Source organism: Dipteris shenzhenensis, chromosome 23, assembly GCF_047967505.1.
Source record: "Dipteris shenzhenensis isolate YYH24624 ecotype China chromosome 23, Dip_SZ_1.0, whole genome shotgun sequence".
NCBI lineage: Eukaryota > Viridiplantae > Streptophyta > Polypodiopsida > Gleicheniales > Dipteridaceae > Dipteris > Dipteris shenzhenensis.
The window spans coordinates 535,257-550,596 of NC_141618.1; the positions used below are offsets into that span (position 1 = coordinate 535,257).

Consider the following 15,340-nt stretch of genomic DNA (forward strand, 5'->3'; position numbering starts at 1 on the left):
TGTCACATGTGACTGACTGACTGTTGTCATGATATTTATGTTTATTGATATATGATGATTGGTATATAATCTATGTAGCCCTCTAGGCTCTTGTTAAGTTGTTTATTTGGATTTTAAAAAATCAAGATTCAATTGTCAGTTTAAACTTCTAAAGTTGTGTCGTGACTTGCAAGCTCTTGAGCCGTGAGTCTAAACTTTACCTTTGAAGTCCTGAGTACATTGTACAAGTGCTTTGTTTAAGTGTAACTTATTGTACTTTTAGAATCTAGCTGCTAGCTATGCTAGCAAGTTGTACAATTGTATTCTTATACATATATTAATTAAATATTTATTATTACAATGATGTGTCTTACGTGTCTTATTTTTAAGACACTTTAGACACTCATGTCTGAAGCGTGTCTAACGTGTTGTGTCTTAACGTGTCTTACAACCATGGTTGTCTCATGCAGTGCTCCTGGGGTGCGTACTCTGCCTTTGACTGTGTCGTATAAGCTCATCACCCCCCATATCATGACTCCAGGCATTTGCGTCTCCTGAAGCCTCCTGATCATGCGATCTAAAAGTTGACGAAACAAGTTTTTTGGGATCTTGATCTTGCCTCCTCAATGCTGGCCTCTAGGAGTGAAGATGTGATCCAGAGTTTAGTGATGTCTCCTAGAACCGGCCTGCCCTAAGGCTGGCTGCCCATGTGTGTCTGTGAAGTTACTGATCTCTCTCCCTCCAGCACTGATCCGTATATCTTGGCCGGTGTGTGGCCGATCATGAGCGTGCGGTAATTCCCGATATCCACGAGGTCTCCTAATTTGTGTATTGGGATAATGGTGGTATTGCCCGAAGTGAGGGGAAATCCGTGACAAACAGCCTGGTTGAACAGTTGCGCTAGGATTGGAGCCAGGACCTCCATTCCATGTGCAAAGCGCTCTCATGATCCTGAGCTCGCCGGTTGTGAAGCTGACATAGTGCAGCCTGCAGATTATAGGTGGTGAACAGATTGCAAGTGGTGGGCCTGGTGATGGCCTGGTGATGGAAGACATATCAGGGGGCACCTGAGCCGGAGCATCATACAACGATGCCGGGTATGTGTGCCACTTGCCTGGATCTGTGATGGGAATTGGTGGCTTGCCCTTAGTTAGAAGCCCCCATGCCATGGTAGGGTCGCCTCCTCGAAGAGTACATGGAGGGGTTGCAAAGGGGTGGGAGAACGAACGGGAGGGCCTTCCCTGCTATGCTGGTTTTGTCCATGTAACAATGTTTCTCTTGCAAGTTAGTGTTTTCTCCCCCACTTATTATGTTAAAAGCAGTTATATTTTACTTGTTAAGATGTAATGGTGATGTTCTGTTTAAGTTCGCACTGTTGGATGGGCTGCTTCGCCTACCTAAAGCATCAAGACACTTCCAGTGTGCTAAAAACATACAGATGAATTTGCAGGAAATCTACCGAATCAAGCTACCAGGCCCAGTGATACTTGGAGAGGGAAAACCTGAAAATCAAAATCATGCCATTATCTTCACTCGTGGTGAGGCATTGCAGGCAATAGACATGAACCAGGTAGAGTTCTGTTTGAAGATTTCTTCTTTCAATTCTAATTTTAATTTTTTGTTGCTATGTTTTTGTGTATTCTTCTTTTTGACCTCAGTATAAGTATAATAAAATTTCTCAGGATAACTACTTGGAGGAAGCTTTCAAGATGCGGAATCTTCTAGAGGAATTTGAGGAGGATCATGGTGCACGGAGGCCCACAATCTTAGGTGTGCGAGAACATATTTTTACTGGGAGGTATTTTTTGTGACATAACTCTTTTGTTTGCTCCAACGTGGACCAGTCATTTTTTATGATTGTTGTGTGTAACCTCTCCCCCCGGCCCCCCCCCTCCCCCCCCCCGCCCACCCCGGGGGCTTCTTCCCTTCCCAAAACACTTACTTAGCAGATTCATCCCTACGGGCATCATTTGAAGCCAAGAGCCCGTCAGGGCCAGAGCAACTACTGCATGCCTACCTGGAGGACTTGAAAATGTGTAGCTCCAGGGACAATGCTGTTGCCAGTGCTCGCACTAGCAGGTTGTTTTGGGTGGTGTGTCCTCCAAAGGGTCCACTGCTACTGCGAAGCACTTTGCTCGAAAAACTTGCTTCTCGCCCTTCCCCCTTACAATTTTATTTGCTCTAAGGAGAAGTGATAAACTACAAGATCTTGAGATACTCTCTCTCCAATAAGGGGTCCATGTATTGCATAGCTAAATAGCACCCTTTACTGCCGATTGAATTTATAGTGTGATTTGATATGCAAGATGTGTCTTGATAGAAAATAAACTCACACGGAGTATGTCAGTAGAGAAAATTAAACTTTCAGCTTAGAGTGTGACTGCTCTCTACTATTGTTGCTCCCCCTGCTAGCCCCTCCCTCCTCCTTGCCCCTACCCATTCCCTTCCCCCCCCCCCCCCTCCCCCCCCCCCCAAACCTCCTCCCTTTCCCTCCCCATACCAAGCCCATAGCTCCAAATACTACTATGAACCCCCTTGTGCTTCCCCCTCCCCGCTTGCAAGGCCCATTTGCAAACTGCTATCTTGTTCCCTTTAGTGCAGAGGATTTCCTTATGCCTAGTCATGCAGCCCTATTGGTGCTCCCCCCTCGGTTTTTGTCTTGGTAATGTTCACTTGTATGCTCAAACATTGGCAAATTTGCTTGAGGGATTCATAATCCACATACCATATCAAAAGGAGGGTACTCCGTCCTTCATCCAGCTCATCTATTAACAATCCATATAAAGTCTGGAAGATATGAAGTCCTTGTGACACTGATATCAAAGCGTATAGTGATTTTTTTTTGTTTGGTCGTGATCCTTGGGAGGCCTCACCGGCCTATGGGACAACATGCAAAATGTCAATGTCCCATGCAAAATGTCAAAATGACTAACTACATTAAAAAGGAAGTGCTACTTTGAAATTGGTCTGAATAACATCAGTTTAAGACTGAGAGTCTTTGGGTCTAGGTTTGAAATCTCAGATGAGTGCTTATCCATGTCGATAGACTGCCCATTTGCCCTCTTTGTGTGCTTCCTTCATTTTGTTGAGTTAATTTGTCCTTTGCTTGCGCTGAGTTGGAGTGAGCTCTTCAGATATCTAAACTCTAGTACCCTTCAGCTTATTGGTTTGTCTGAGAGAGAGAGGGATTGCCAACTACGCTATGAGATAGTATAAATCAAAACTAATTCGTATCTGTGAAAATCCACACTTTTTGAGAATGCAAATGTGTGCAATGCATGCAGAATTTGATTGCCGATTGGCCCTCCACAAATTCTGCCGATTGGCCCTCCAATGGGGAAGAGCACCCTCGTGAGAGTACTTGTTTCTTTTTCGACCTACATGCAAGGTGGGAGAGAGATGATGGATGAATGCAATGTGGTAGAGAGAATGCAATGTGAGATTCGCAATGAAAGGGTGATACCCTTTCATTAATGTCCCTTGAGATCACTCAAGTTCCATCTTTCCATTTACACCTACCCTTAGCCTATGACCCATGCATCTATCATTCAATGCACCTTAATGCACCCTTCCCTTCCTATTGCCTCTAGGACCTAGACACATGTGTGCACATTTTTATGAATAGAATAAGTATCACATGTCTAAATTCGATGCCGTCTGAAGCAGTGGCTCCAGCTCGACTAGTCCTATCTACTTAGATGATCCACCGCCATAACAAATCGGTCGGTGTTCATCCTCACTCTTTTCAGGTAACTCTAGTGAGAGTTTCCAAAATCTGGCTGTAAAATCTGCATTACTCTCATTATCCAACTGCCTAAACCTCTCCCAACGAAAGGCTAGGTTCTCTTCATGCCTCGGTGGCATGAAAGTGGTTTTCAGTTGCTCCACGAACTTAGCCCATTCATGAATAGGCTCTTTTCCTGTTTGTGACAAGGACCACCACATTAGAGCATCCTTCTGCAGATGCAATGTGGCAAGAGCAAGCTTTTCTTGCTCGGTCTTGTCTTGATGGGCAAAGTATAGCTCAAAATGACGAATCCAATTGAGGATTTTGTCAGTCTCCCTTGCCCCATTATATTTGGGAAACTCAATTCTCTCTCGCGGTTGGAATTTGGACCTCTTAGAAGGGGTACTCAACTCTTCATCCCCGAAGTTTAAAGTCCTCTTAGTCCCTAATCTTGTCATAATGGACTGCTCAATCATATTGCTAAGCTGGAAACTCAGCTTATCAACAGGAGTCTCCTCTCTTTCTCTTGCACTTGGATTATAATCCTTGTGTACTGGGCTTTGAGTTGAAGGCGTAAACTCATCACCTTGTTCTTGGCTGGTCTCATTTCTTCTTTCATTACGAAAGGAGAACTCCCTATCAAGAGGTTCTTGAAAGAGAGACTGTTGTAAATCTATTTGTGGGTTATCATACTCAAGATGTGTATAACTCTCACCTAATCCATCCTCTTCAAGAGGGGGTGAAGGTGTTCTTTCTCTCTCTCCTTGGGGTAATGGAGGAAAAGGAATAAGTTCATTGTTATATGTCCCTTCCCCTTCCATTCTTTCCTTTTAGTAATACAAGAGAGAAAATGTCTTGCTGTAATTTAAAAAAGAAGAGGTTTATTTTATAGCAAAAGTTAAGTGTTGTAGAGTTGGTGGTACTTATCCGACTCCCGTTTCGTTTGTGTTGAGAAGATACTTAAAATGACCTCCTTTTCCTTCTCTTTCAAGCTTTTCTTCTTGTATTTCTGGTACGCTCCTTTTGGGCTACTTGTTTTGAGCGGATTGGAGCTCTAGATACCGTTATAGGGGGTAGTTGATGGGTGGATCACCCCCTTAAAATCTTATTCCGACCCAACTTTCCATTGATCCCTTTTCCTCACGGTTTAAGGCTTTTAAGGGTACATTCACATGGGGGGGGGTGGGGGGGGGGCGGCAATTCACCTCGTGAGGACACCCCGTTCACTGTTCAAGACCAGAAATTTTCAGAAAAATCCCTTGTCTCAGAACCTCGGAGATCTGTCGGTTGTGATCCTCTTCCGCAACTTCTCTTAAGACTTATGTCGTCCACAACTGTCGCCCCGCTCGTGGATCGTCACCGCTCTGTTACCAAATGTGAAAATCCGCACTTTTTGAGAATGCATGCAGAATTTGAATGCCGATTGGCCCTCCAATGGGGAAGAGCGCCCTCGTGAGAGTACTTGTTTCTTTTTCGACCTACATGCAAGGTGGGAGAGTGATGACGGATGAATGCAATGTGGTAGAGAGAATGCAACCTGAGATTCACAATGAAAGGGTGATACCCTTTCATTAATGTCCCTTGAGATCACTCAAGTTCCATCTTTCCATTTACACCTACCCTTAGCCTATGACCCATGCATCTACCATTCAATGCACCTTAATGCACCCTTCCCTTCCTATTGCTCCTAGGACCTAGACACGTGTGTGCACATTTTTATTAATAGAATAAGTATCACATGTCTAAATTCGATGCCGTCTGAAGCAGTGGCTCCAGCTTGACTGGTCCTATCTACTCAGATGATCCACCGCCATAACAAATCGGTGAGTGTCCATCATAAATACAAATACATGTTACACCATTGGCGTATGACATAAAAATAATGTTTTAATGTCTACTAATCACAGATTAGTGATTTCTCTTGTCATGACAGTATATGCGACTGTGGGCTGAAGCAAAGGGCTCTCTAAGGCCCTTTGCTGAGTACTATGCTAGACTAAACTCAAAACTTAGAAACTCAATTCGTGCTTTGGTCCGTGTCTATGTCATGTGTAGTCCTTGCACATTTGGTTGCGTCTCCCCTCGTCGTCTCATCCCACTGACCTATTCTACCCTCATATCATCTATCTCTTCTTCTACTCTCCGATGTCCTGGGGCAAACTCGAATGCGTAGAAATAGGCGACGTGCCACTGAGCTCGATCCTTCTTTGTCTCCCGAGGTACTGTCTCCTCCTACATCATCACATCTCCATCTAGTAGAAGCAAATGCAGACCTAGTTATGGAAGTGAATCAGCCACGAGAGAGACCTAAAATCGTGCCCCTCTTGAAAGAGACAATGGTATCGTCCTCGGATGTCATACTAAACTGGGCAAGTGCATAGGAAATGCTCCTTTGACTCCAACTCCCCCAACATGCATAATCTATAGATCCACTGCTCTTTAGGCGTACCCATGGGTCTCCTTGCCTTGATCCTCAGCTGATGGGACGAGACCCACATTTGTTCGATGATGGCATGCGAGACTCACCTGTCCTCCAGATACTGGGGTTTGATAATCACTCCATCCTATACTCTGAAGATGTGGCCGCGGTAGAACTGGGTCTTTGTGGGGAACTCTTGGTCCCCTCCCACATTGGTGATGTGTAGAGTTGGTGATCAGGGGCATCCAAGCTCTACTGAAAGGGAGGGAGACGGTCCATCTAATAACACGTTGTCTGTCAAATCATCTAGATATGCGTGCGTACCATGCTGTCCTAAATTTGCTCTCGGCTAGGCGTTTAGATGACTCTAGTGCCAACCTCGGTAATCTCCACCTCGGTAAGGCCTAGAATGTGTGAAGATAATTGATCGTCTGAAAGATGGCATCAATATGGAGTGGTGTCATGGCAAACTCTGCTTGAATGATCTGGTGGGGGATTGAGGGCCTACTTTGGATCCTCTTGGATCCCATAATCACTTGAAGCCTCTTGAAGCACTGTCACTTAGGCTCTAATATGTCACGTCAAAGGTGCCACGTGCACGGCTGTCGGTCTCTCATGTGTGTCAAACAACCATCCCTTCGTCATGGGTCGTGGCTGAAAGCACTGCTGCTCTAGTCGAGCTAGAGCTCCCTATCCTCGTGGGTGTAAGTCATGCCTTGGTTGCATGGGTCATCGAGAAGACTGGCCCCACAAGGACTGTCCCTAGGTAAGTGTATGACTAAACAATCTCAACTGGCTCCACTCGGTAAGTGAAGCTGTGGTGGTGAAGTAGTGTTTGTGAGGTGTCAAAGAAAGTATTAACGTCTTCAGGAAACCTCGCGGGTCTACGAGACAAGGTACAAAATATATGTAACCCATACAAGACATTGTGGGCTGAAGCAAAGGGCTCACTAAGGCAGTAGGCCCTTGCTGAGTGCTAAGTGCTAACAATGCAAAAAGCTAGTACAACATAGTAGGAAAAAAACAATCAAGTACTACTCAAAACCAAAGCTCCAAGTACATGTGCAGGCTCTATATAACCCGGCTCCCTGATGGCCCTCTGATTTGATGCAAAGAGCTCAAGTATCTGTGTCTGTCGGGATGTCTCCTGCGGTGGCGGGGGGCGCCTTGTCCTGGATCTCTGTATCCAATGGGCTACATTGAGAGTAATGCCTCGTCTCTGAGTCCCCTCTGAGGAGGGCTGAGATAGGCTGGACCTCAATCGTGTGTGCTTTGGTCTCCCCATGTGCCGTGTGTGGTCTCCGCATCTCTTGTCCAGCCACATCCTGGTGACGCTCTATATATCCCAGCTTCCTGATGGCCCTCTGATGTGATGCATGTGAAAAACTAGACTTTTCGAGAATGCAAATGTGTGCAATGCATGCAGAATTTGAATGCCAATTGGTCCTCCAATGGGGAAGAGCGCCCTCGTGAGAGTACTTGTTTCTATTTCGACCTACATGCAAGGTGGGAGAGAGATGGCGGATGAATGCAATGTGGTAGAAAGAATGCTACGTGAGATCCACAATGAAAGGGTGATACCCTTTCATTAATGTCCCTTGAGATCACTCAAGTTCCATCTTTCCATTTACACCTACCCATATCCTATGACCCATGCACCTACCATTCAATGCACTCTAATGCACCCTTTCCCTTTCCTATTGCCCCTAGGACCTAGACACGTGTGTGCACATCTTTATTACTAATCATTGGCGAATGTTACATAGTTTTGGCGGTACTATTTACACCGCTTGATCAATCATAAATACAAACATATAACCGCACCATCAAATTGGCGCCTAACAATAATAAGGTTCTAATGAGTATTAATTAACGAAATAATCATTTCTCTTGTCATGACACTCCCTCCTGCTTGAATGAGCAGAAGTCCTCTTCTGGATTATTGCTTGTCTCTTCCTCTTACGTGCACTTTCTCTTGTTACTTCTGCAATTGCATTGCCTCTTTATAATCTGCGAGTATCTGTGGAAAATTTGTAAAGAACTCTTCTTCCATCCATTGTGCATTACTAGCTGGCTGGTTTTCAAACTTCAGTAAATACATGTCTCTTCTTTCCACGAGTACTCTTCTCTTTATGGTACACGATCTGTTCCGGAGTAAGAACTTCAGTCCCATCTTCAAGTTTAGGTTCTTCTTGATGCTGAGTATCCAAAAACGCAGAAGTATCGCTATGGTATCTCTTCAAATTGCTCACATGAAAGATACTCTTCATACGCTAGTGGGCTGGTAATTTCAGCTCATACGCTCTGGCTCCTTCTGGAATCTGGATATAAAGCTGCTGAAATCTGAAATGGACCATAAAACTTCGGTGCTAACTTGACATGTTTTGTACTTCCTCTCATTGACTTGATTCTTGTTTTATCAATCTTCAGTTAAACTTCTGTTCTTTTTTTATTGGGTGCCTTGGATTGTTGAACCTGGGCCTTCTTAATATGTTCTTTTACCTGCTCAATAACTGTGACATATCCTCAGCAAACTGGTTAGCAGCAAAAATTCGCTCCCCCAAGTGTTTAATTGGAGTGGGTAAACATTGCCCATAGATGATTTCAAATGGGGCTTTCTTGGTGGAAGTATGTACAGTGTTATTATAAGCAAACTCGAACATGGGTAAGAACTTTGGCCACCTTCTAGGTTGGTCATGGACATAAGCTCGAAGTAAAGCAATTATGGTTTGATTGGCATTCTCACTTTGTCCATCTCCTTGAGGATGGAAGGCTGGAGTAAATTTCAGTTTGGTTCCGAGATCCTCTAATAGGGCTGTCCAAAAGTTACTAATGAAACGGCTATCATTATCGGATACAATAGATTTTGGTAACCCGTGTAACCTAAAGATTTCCCTAATGAATAACTTTGCTGTTTTAGGAGCATACTGTAGTAAATTTCAGTTTAGTTCCGAGATTCTCTAATAGGGCTGTCCAAAAGTTGCTAATGAAACGGCCATCATTATTGGATACAATAGATTTTGGTAACCCATGTAACCTAAAGATTTTGGTAACTCCTTTTTACAGGGAATTAAATGAGCTTGTTTACTCAGCCTATCTATAACAGTGAAAATCTGCTCAAACTGACCAACCTTGGGGAAACCTGACACAAAATCCATTGTAATGTGTTCCCACCTTTCCGAGGGAATAAGCAAAGGCTGCAAAAGACCAACAGTCTTACTTGTTTCAGATTTAATGCGTTGACATACGCCACATTGTTGAACAAAGGTCGAAACTTCTTTGCGATGTTTAGGCCAATGGAAGTATCTCTCAATATTGTCAATGGTCCCTCTAATGCCTATATGTCCAGAATATGGACTCGTATGTAACTCACTCATGACTAGATACTGAAATGTTTTGGGTACACATATGGCACGTCCCAAAAGTAAGTATCCATCCACGATGGAATAAGCCTCTAAACCCCCAACCTCATTACGCTGAATCTTCCCATAAATGTCAACGAAGTCCTCATCTAAAGGATAAGCTTCAACCATTGCTCTTAATGATTTCTCCTTAATCACAGAAATGTGATTAACTTGGGGCCGTCTACTCAAAGCATCAGCTACTAAATTCTCCTTTCCTGGCTGATATTCAATATTTGGCTGCCCAAAGGATTGAATATATTCAGCCCATTTGATTTGCCTTGAAGAAACAATGGGTTGAGAAAACAAGTGCTTGATACTTTGATGGTCAGTCTTAATCTTGAAAGTAGAACCATATTAATAATGCTTCCATAACTTTAAAGCTTGAATGATTGCCAGAACTCCTTCTTATACGTGATATATTTGAATTCAGCCCCTTGAAGTTTTCTACTCTCATAGGCAATGGGATGCCCTCCTTGCATCAACAGTGACCCAATCGAGGTTCCACTCGCATCCGTACATGCAACAAATAACTCTTTGTCAATGTCTGGAAGTGTTAACGTTGGTGCAGTGACCAATGTTCTCTTAAGCTCCTAAAAAGCTACTTGGTGAACCTCTCCCCACTCATACAAGGAATGCTTCTTAAACAAATCTGTGAGTGGAGAAGCAAGACGTGCAAAACTCTTAATGAATTTGCGATAATAACTACACATCCCTAGGAAGGATCTTAGCTCATGTACATTTCTGGGTATTGGCCATTCAATTATGGCCTTGACCTTTTTAGGGTCAACCCGAATTCCCTTAGCAGACACAATGTGTCCCAAATACTCTATTTCTGTCTTGAAGAACTCACTCTTCTTGGTATTCAGGAACAATTGGTCCTTCCTTAGGAGCTCCATCACCTTAGCAAGGTGTTCCTTATGCTCTTCCTCATTCTGACTGAAAACTAAAATGTTGTCAAAGAAGACTATGACAAATTTTCCCAAGTAGGGTCGCAAAACCCTTCTCATTAGCCTACTAAAAGTTGCTGGAGCATTAGTTAGGCCAAAAGGCATGACCAATGTCCAGTGAGAGTGCAAAAAGCAGTCTTATGTTCATCCCCAGCTTTCATACGAAGTTGATGATAACCAGATTTCAAATCCAATTTGCTAAAAACTTTAGCACCTTTAAGCATATCCAATAAATCATCCACTCTTGGAATCGGATACCGGTTCTTAATCGTAAGTTTATTCAAAGCACGGTAATCTATACACATACGATATGATCCATCCTTCTTCTTGACCAATAATACAGGTGTTCCAAATGGAGAGCTGCTTAGTCGCATGAGGCCTTTTTGCAATAGATCTTTAATTTGTTTTTCTACCTCCTCCATTTCTATCCTGTTCATCCTGTATGGGGCTCTACATGGAGGAGAAGCTCCTAGCTCTAAGTCTATGGCATGATCATCTTCTCTCTCCATAGGCAATTCGAATGAGTCATCTCTTGAAAATTGATCCTCATAAGCTCTAAGGAACTGATTTCTTTTCCGATCTTCTTTTGAGATATGAAGATCTCATGAATCTCGTATATACACAAGATTACAATCTACCCCTCTTTTTACCAATCTTTTCGCTTGGGTAGGAGTAATCAATGGAATTGTATGCACGTCCCGATCCCCTACGATCCTTATGTTTTCATCCTTATGTACAAAGCAACAATGATGAGTATGAGGATGAATAGTAGGGTTAAAATCATACTGCCATGGTTTACCTAGAATCATGTCAACGTCTTGTAAAGGAGCTACTAGAAAATCCCTTCGATCTCTATATTTTTTGTATACGAAAAGGAATTTTCCGTACTATGGATGTGTCTTCTTCATTGTGTCCCCTAAAAGCTCCCGAGAGTGACATGTTTTTTATAGGTTCTGGTTTAAGATGGAGTAATTTTACCAATCTATCACTCACTAAGTCATAATTACATCCATCGTCTAGGAGAACCACTATTCTCTATCCATTCATGAATCCATACACCTTAAAAAGATCATGAGGCCCAAAGGTATTGGGTGAATGGACAGCAGTCACTATTGGCTCAATAGTCACGGTAGATTTCGAGGGTGACAAGGTAGAAGCCTCACCCTCTTGCTTGGATACCTTGGCTTTCTTTTTTACTGAATTCGTCTTGGCAATCTTAGCCAAGAGAACGGGACACTTACGCTATACGTGCCCTGGCTTATGTTTGTTACACCCGAAACATTTGCCTTCCTAAATCAACTTCCTCTTCTCTTCGTCCGTCATAGAAGGAAACGGCACCCATCTAGGACATGATTGGTTGTTCACTTTCCTTACAAGGGCTTTACCCTTCCCTTTATTATTCTTAAACTGGTTTGGTTTCCTAAAGTGGGTATAATGTTGGTCTTAGATGATGACCCACCCTCCTTATTGAAGGGTGTACGAGGATTCAATTTCCTCTCGGCTATTTCAGCCAGCTTAGTGAGGTCCTTAAGTGTGGTCGGGTTAACATTTCAACCTCATATCTTACTTTTGGGCTTAAGGCTGCTAAATACTTCTTTCTCCTATCTTCCTCACTCTTTTCGGGTAACTCTAGAGAGAGTTTTCAAAATCTGGCTGTAAAATCTGCATTACTCTCATTATCGAACTGCCTAAACCTCTCCCAACGAAAGGTCAGGTTCTCTTCATGCCTCTGTGGCATGAAAGTGGCTTTCAATTGCTCCACGAACTTAGCCCATTCATGAATAGGCTCTTTTCTTGTTTGTGACAAAGACCACCACATTAGAGCATCCTTTTGCAGATGTAATGTGGCAAGTGCAAGCTTCTCTTGCTTGGTCTTGTCTTGATGGGCAAAGTATAGCTCAAAATGGCAAATCCAATTGAGTATTTTGTCAGCCTCCCTTGCCCCATCATATTTGGGGAACTCAATTCTCTCTCGCGGTTGGAATTTGGACCTCTTAGAAGGGGTACTCAACTCTTCATCCCCAAAGTTCAAAGTCCGCTTAGTCCCTAATCTTGTCATAATGGACTGCTCAATCATATTGCTAAGTTGGAAACTCAGCTTATCAACAGGAGTCTCCTCTCTTCCTCTTGCACTTGGATTATAATCCTTGTGTACTGGGCTTTGAGTTGAAGGCGTAAACTCATCACCTTGTTCTTGGCTGGTCTCATTTGTTCTTTCATTACGAAAGGATAACTCCCTATCAAGAGGTTCTTGAAGGAGAGACTGCTGTAAATCTATTTGTGGGTTATCATACTCAAGATGTGTGTAACTCTCACCTAATCCATCCTCTTCAGGGGGGGGTGAAGGTGTTCTTTCTCTCTCTCCTTGGGGTAATGGAGTAAAGTAATAAGTTCATTGTTATATGTCTCTTCCCCTTCCATTCTTTCCTTTTAGTAATACAAGAGAGAAAATGACTCGCTGTAATTTAAAAAAAGGGGTTTATTTTACAGCAAAAGTCAAGTGTTATAGAGTTGGTGGTACTTATCCGACTCCCGCTTTGTTTATGTTGAGAAGACACTTAAAATGACCTCCTCTTTCTTCTCTTTTAAGCTTTTCTTCTTGTATTTCTGCTGTAAAACTGGTACGCTCCATTTGGGCTACTTGTTTTGAGAGTATTGGAGCTCTAGATACCGTTATAGGGGGTACTTGATGGGTGGATCACCCCCTTAAAAATCTTGTTTCGATTTGACTTTCCCTTGGGGAGAACGGGGGGTCCCTTTTCCTCACGATTTAAATATGTTAAGGGTACATTCACACCGGGGGGGCGGGGGGGGGGGGGTCATCCCGTTAGGACACCCCGTTCACCGTTCAAGACCAAAAAATTTCAGAAAAATCCCTTGTTTCAGAACCTCAGGAATTTAGGGTTGTTTGAGAAGGAGGTGCTTGCCTCGAGAATTCAGGGTTGGTCGGGAGGGAGATGTTTGCAGCCCAGAGAGTTTGCTGCGCTGGACATGTGTGTCGTCAGGATTTGGTCGTCAGATTTTGTTGTCTCGCGTTCCCCGTCCGCGCCGTCCCCTACCACTTCTGTGCCTTCTCCCGCCATCCTTCGCGGTTGTCCCTTTCCACACTAGTGCTTCCGCCACGATTCTGCACGTTGCTCTCTCACCCTCTTCTCGTCTCGCTCGTGGACCATCACCGCTCTGATACCATCTGTGAAAAATTAGACTTTTCGAGAATGCAAATGTGTGCAATGCATGCAGAATTTGAATGCCAATTGGCCCTCCAATGGGGAAGAGCGCCCTCATGAGAGTACTTGTTTCTATTTTGACCTACATGCAAGGTGGGAGAGAGATGGCGGATGAATGCAATGTGGTAGAAAGAATGCTACGCGCGATTCACAATGAAAGGGTGATACTATTTCATTAATGTCCCTTGAGATCATTCAAGTTCCATCTTCCCATTTACACCTACCCTTATCCTATGACCCATGCACCTACCATTCAATGCACTTTAATGCACCCTTTCCCTTTCCTATTGCCCCTAGGACCTAGACATATGTGTGTACATCTTTATCACTAATTATTGGCCAATGTTACATAGTTTTGGCGGTACTATTTACACCGCTTGATTGATCATAAATACAAACATATAACTGCACCATCAAATTGGCACCTAATAATAATAAGGTTCTAATGACTATTCATTAACTAAATAATCTTTTCTCTTGTCATGACAATGGATAGAGCTCATGTATCTGTGACTGTCGGACTGTCTCCCATGGTGGCGAGAGGCACGCTCTCCTGGATCTCATTATCCGATGGGCTACATTGAGAGTAATGCCTCGTCTTCTGGCGGTCCCCTTTGAGGAGGGTTGAGATAGGCCGGACCTCAATCGTGCGTGCTCTGGTCGCCCCATGTGCCGTGTGTGGTCTCCGCGTCTCTCATCCAGCCACATCTTGGTGACGGTTCTTACTCGGGTCTGATGATGAATCCCTCCTCTGAAATGGAATTGGATCTTTGTGGGGAACTCCAGGTCCCCTCCCCAACTTTCAGATGTGTGGAGTTGGAGGAGATCTAACTGTATGATACCGTTGATCTCATCTCCTGGGATCGACTCAATAGGCGCGTCCATGCTGTACTAAAAGGGAGGAAGTCTGTCAATGTGGATACCATGCTTGGCAAGCCAAGTGGATATACGTGCATACCATGTGTTTGCCTCGCCCTCTGGTAGTCGTTTGGATGACTCTAGGGCCAGCCTCGGAAGGCTTCAGTGAGGTAAGTCCCAAACTCTATGGGTGAAAGTCATTGTTTGAAAGATGGCATCAATGAGAAGTGTTATGGCAAACTCTGCTTGTACTATCTCATGTGGGATTGAAGGCTTACACCGCATCATCTTGGATCCGATGATCACCTGTAGCCCCTCAAATTTCCTCCACTTTGCCTTTGGGAGATTGCATCCCCAGAAGGGCGCTACATACATGGCAGTTGGCCGCACTAGCGTATTGAAAAGCCAGCCCTTCGTCGATGGATCTTGGAAGTGTGCCTGGAAGCACGGTTGCTCTAGTCGAGCCAAAGCACTTTCTCCCCGTGTAAGTCATGCCTGGGTTGCATGGGTCATCGTGAAGAGGGGTCCTGTGAAGACTGCTCCCAAATATGTGTAGTACTGTACTATCTCCACTCGCTCGCCACGATGAGTGAAGCTGAGCCGACGAAGCATTGCCCGTGAGGTGTTGAAGACCATAGCCTTGGTTTTCCACACACACATACACACTTTTTTTTTTTTGGTGAGAAGAAAATATTATTGCTGTGAAATAATTACATTCATAGGTACTCGAAAAACGGAGTAACTACTACTCAACCGAAAATCTCAGTATAAGCCATATA

At 43.8% G+C, this 15,340-nt stretch overlaps 1 protein-coding gene across 3 annotated transcripts in view; it reads left to right on the forward strand.

Annotated features, from left to right (window-relative positions):
• The window catches only part of LOC147886827 (callose synthase 5-like), an 83,316-nt gene that overhangs the window by 45,363 nt on the left and 22,613 nt on the right, over positions 1-15,340 (forward strand). For all 3 annotated transcript variants that reach the window (XM_087394736.1, XM_087394738.1, XM_087394737.1), the window contains exons 35-36: positions 1,430-1,549; positions 1,662-1,777. In XM_087394736.1, coding sequence (XP_087250862.1) covers positions 1,430-1,549; positions 1,662-1,777 — 236 coding nt within the window. The remainder of the gene's footprint in view (positions 1-1,429; positions 1,550-1,661; positions 1,778-15,340) is intronic.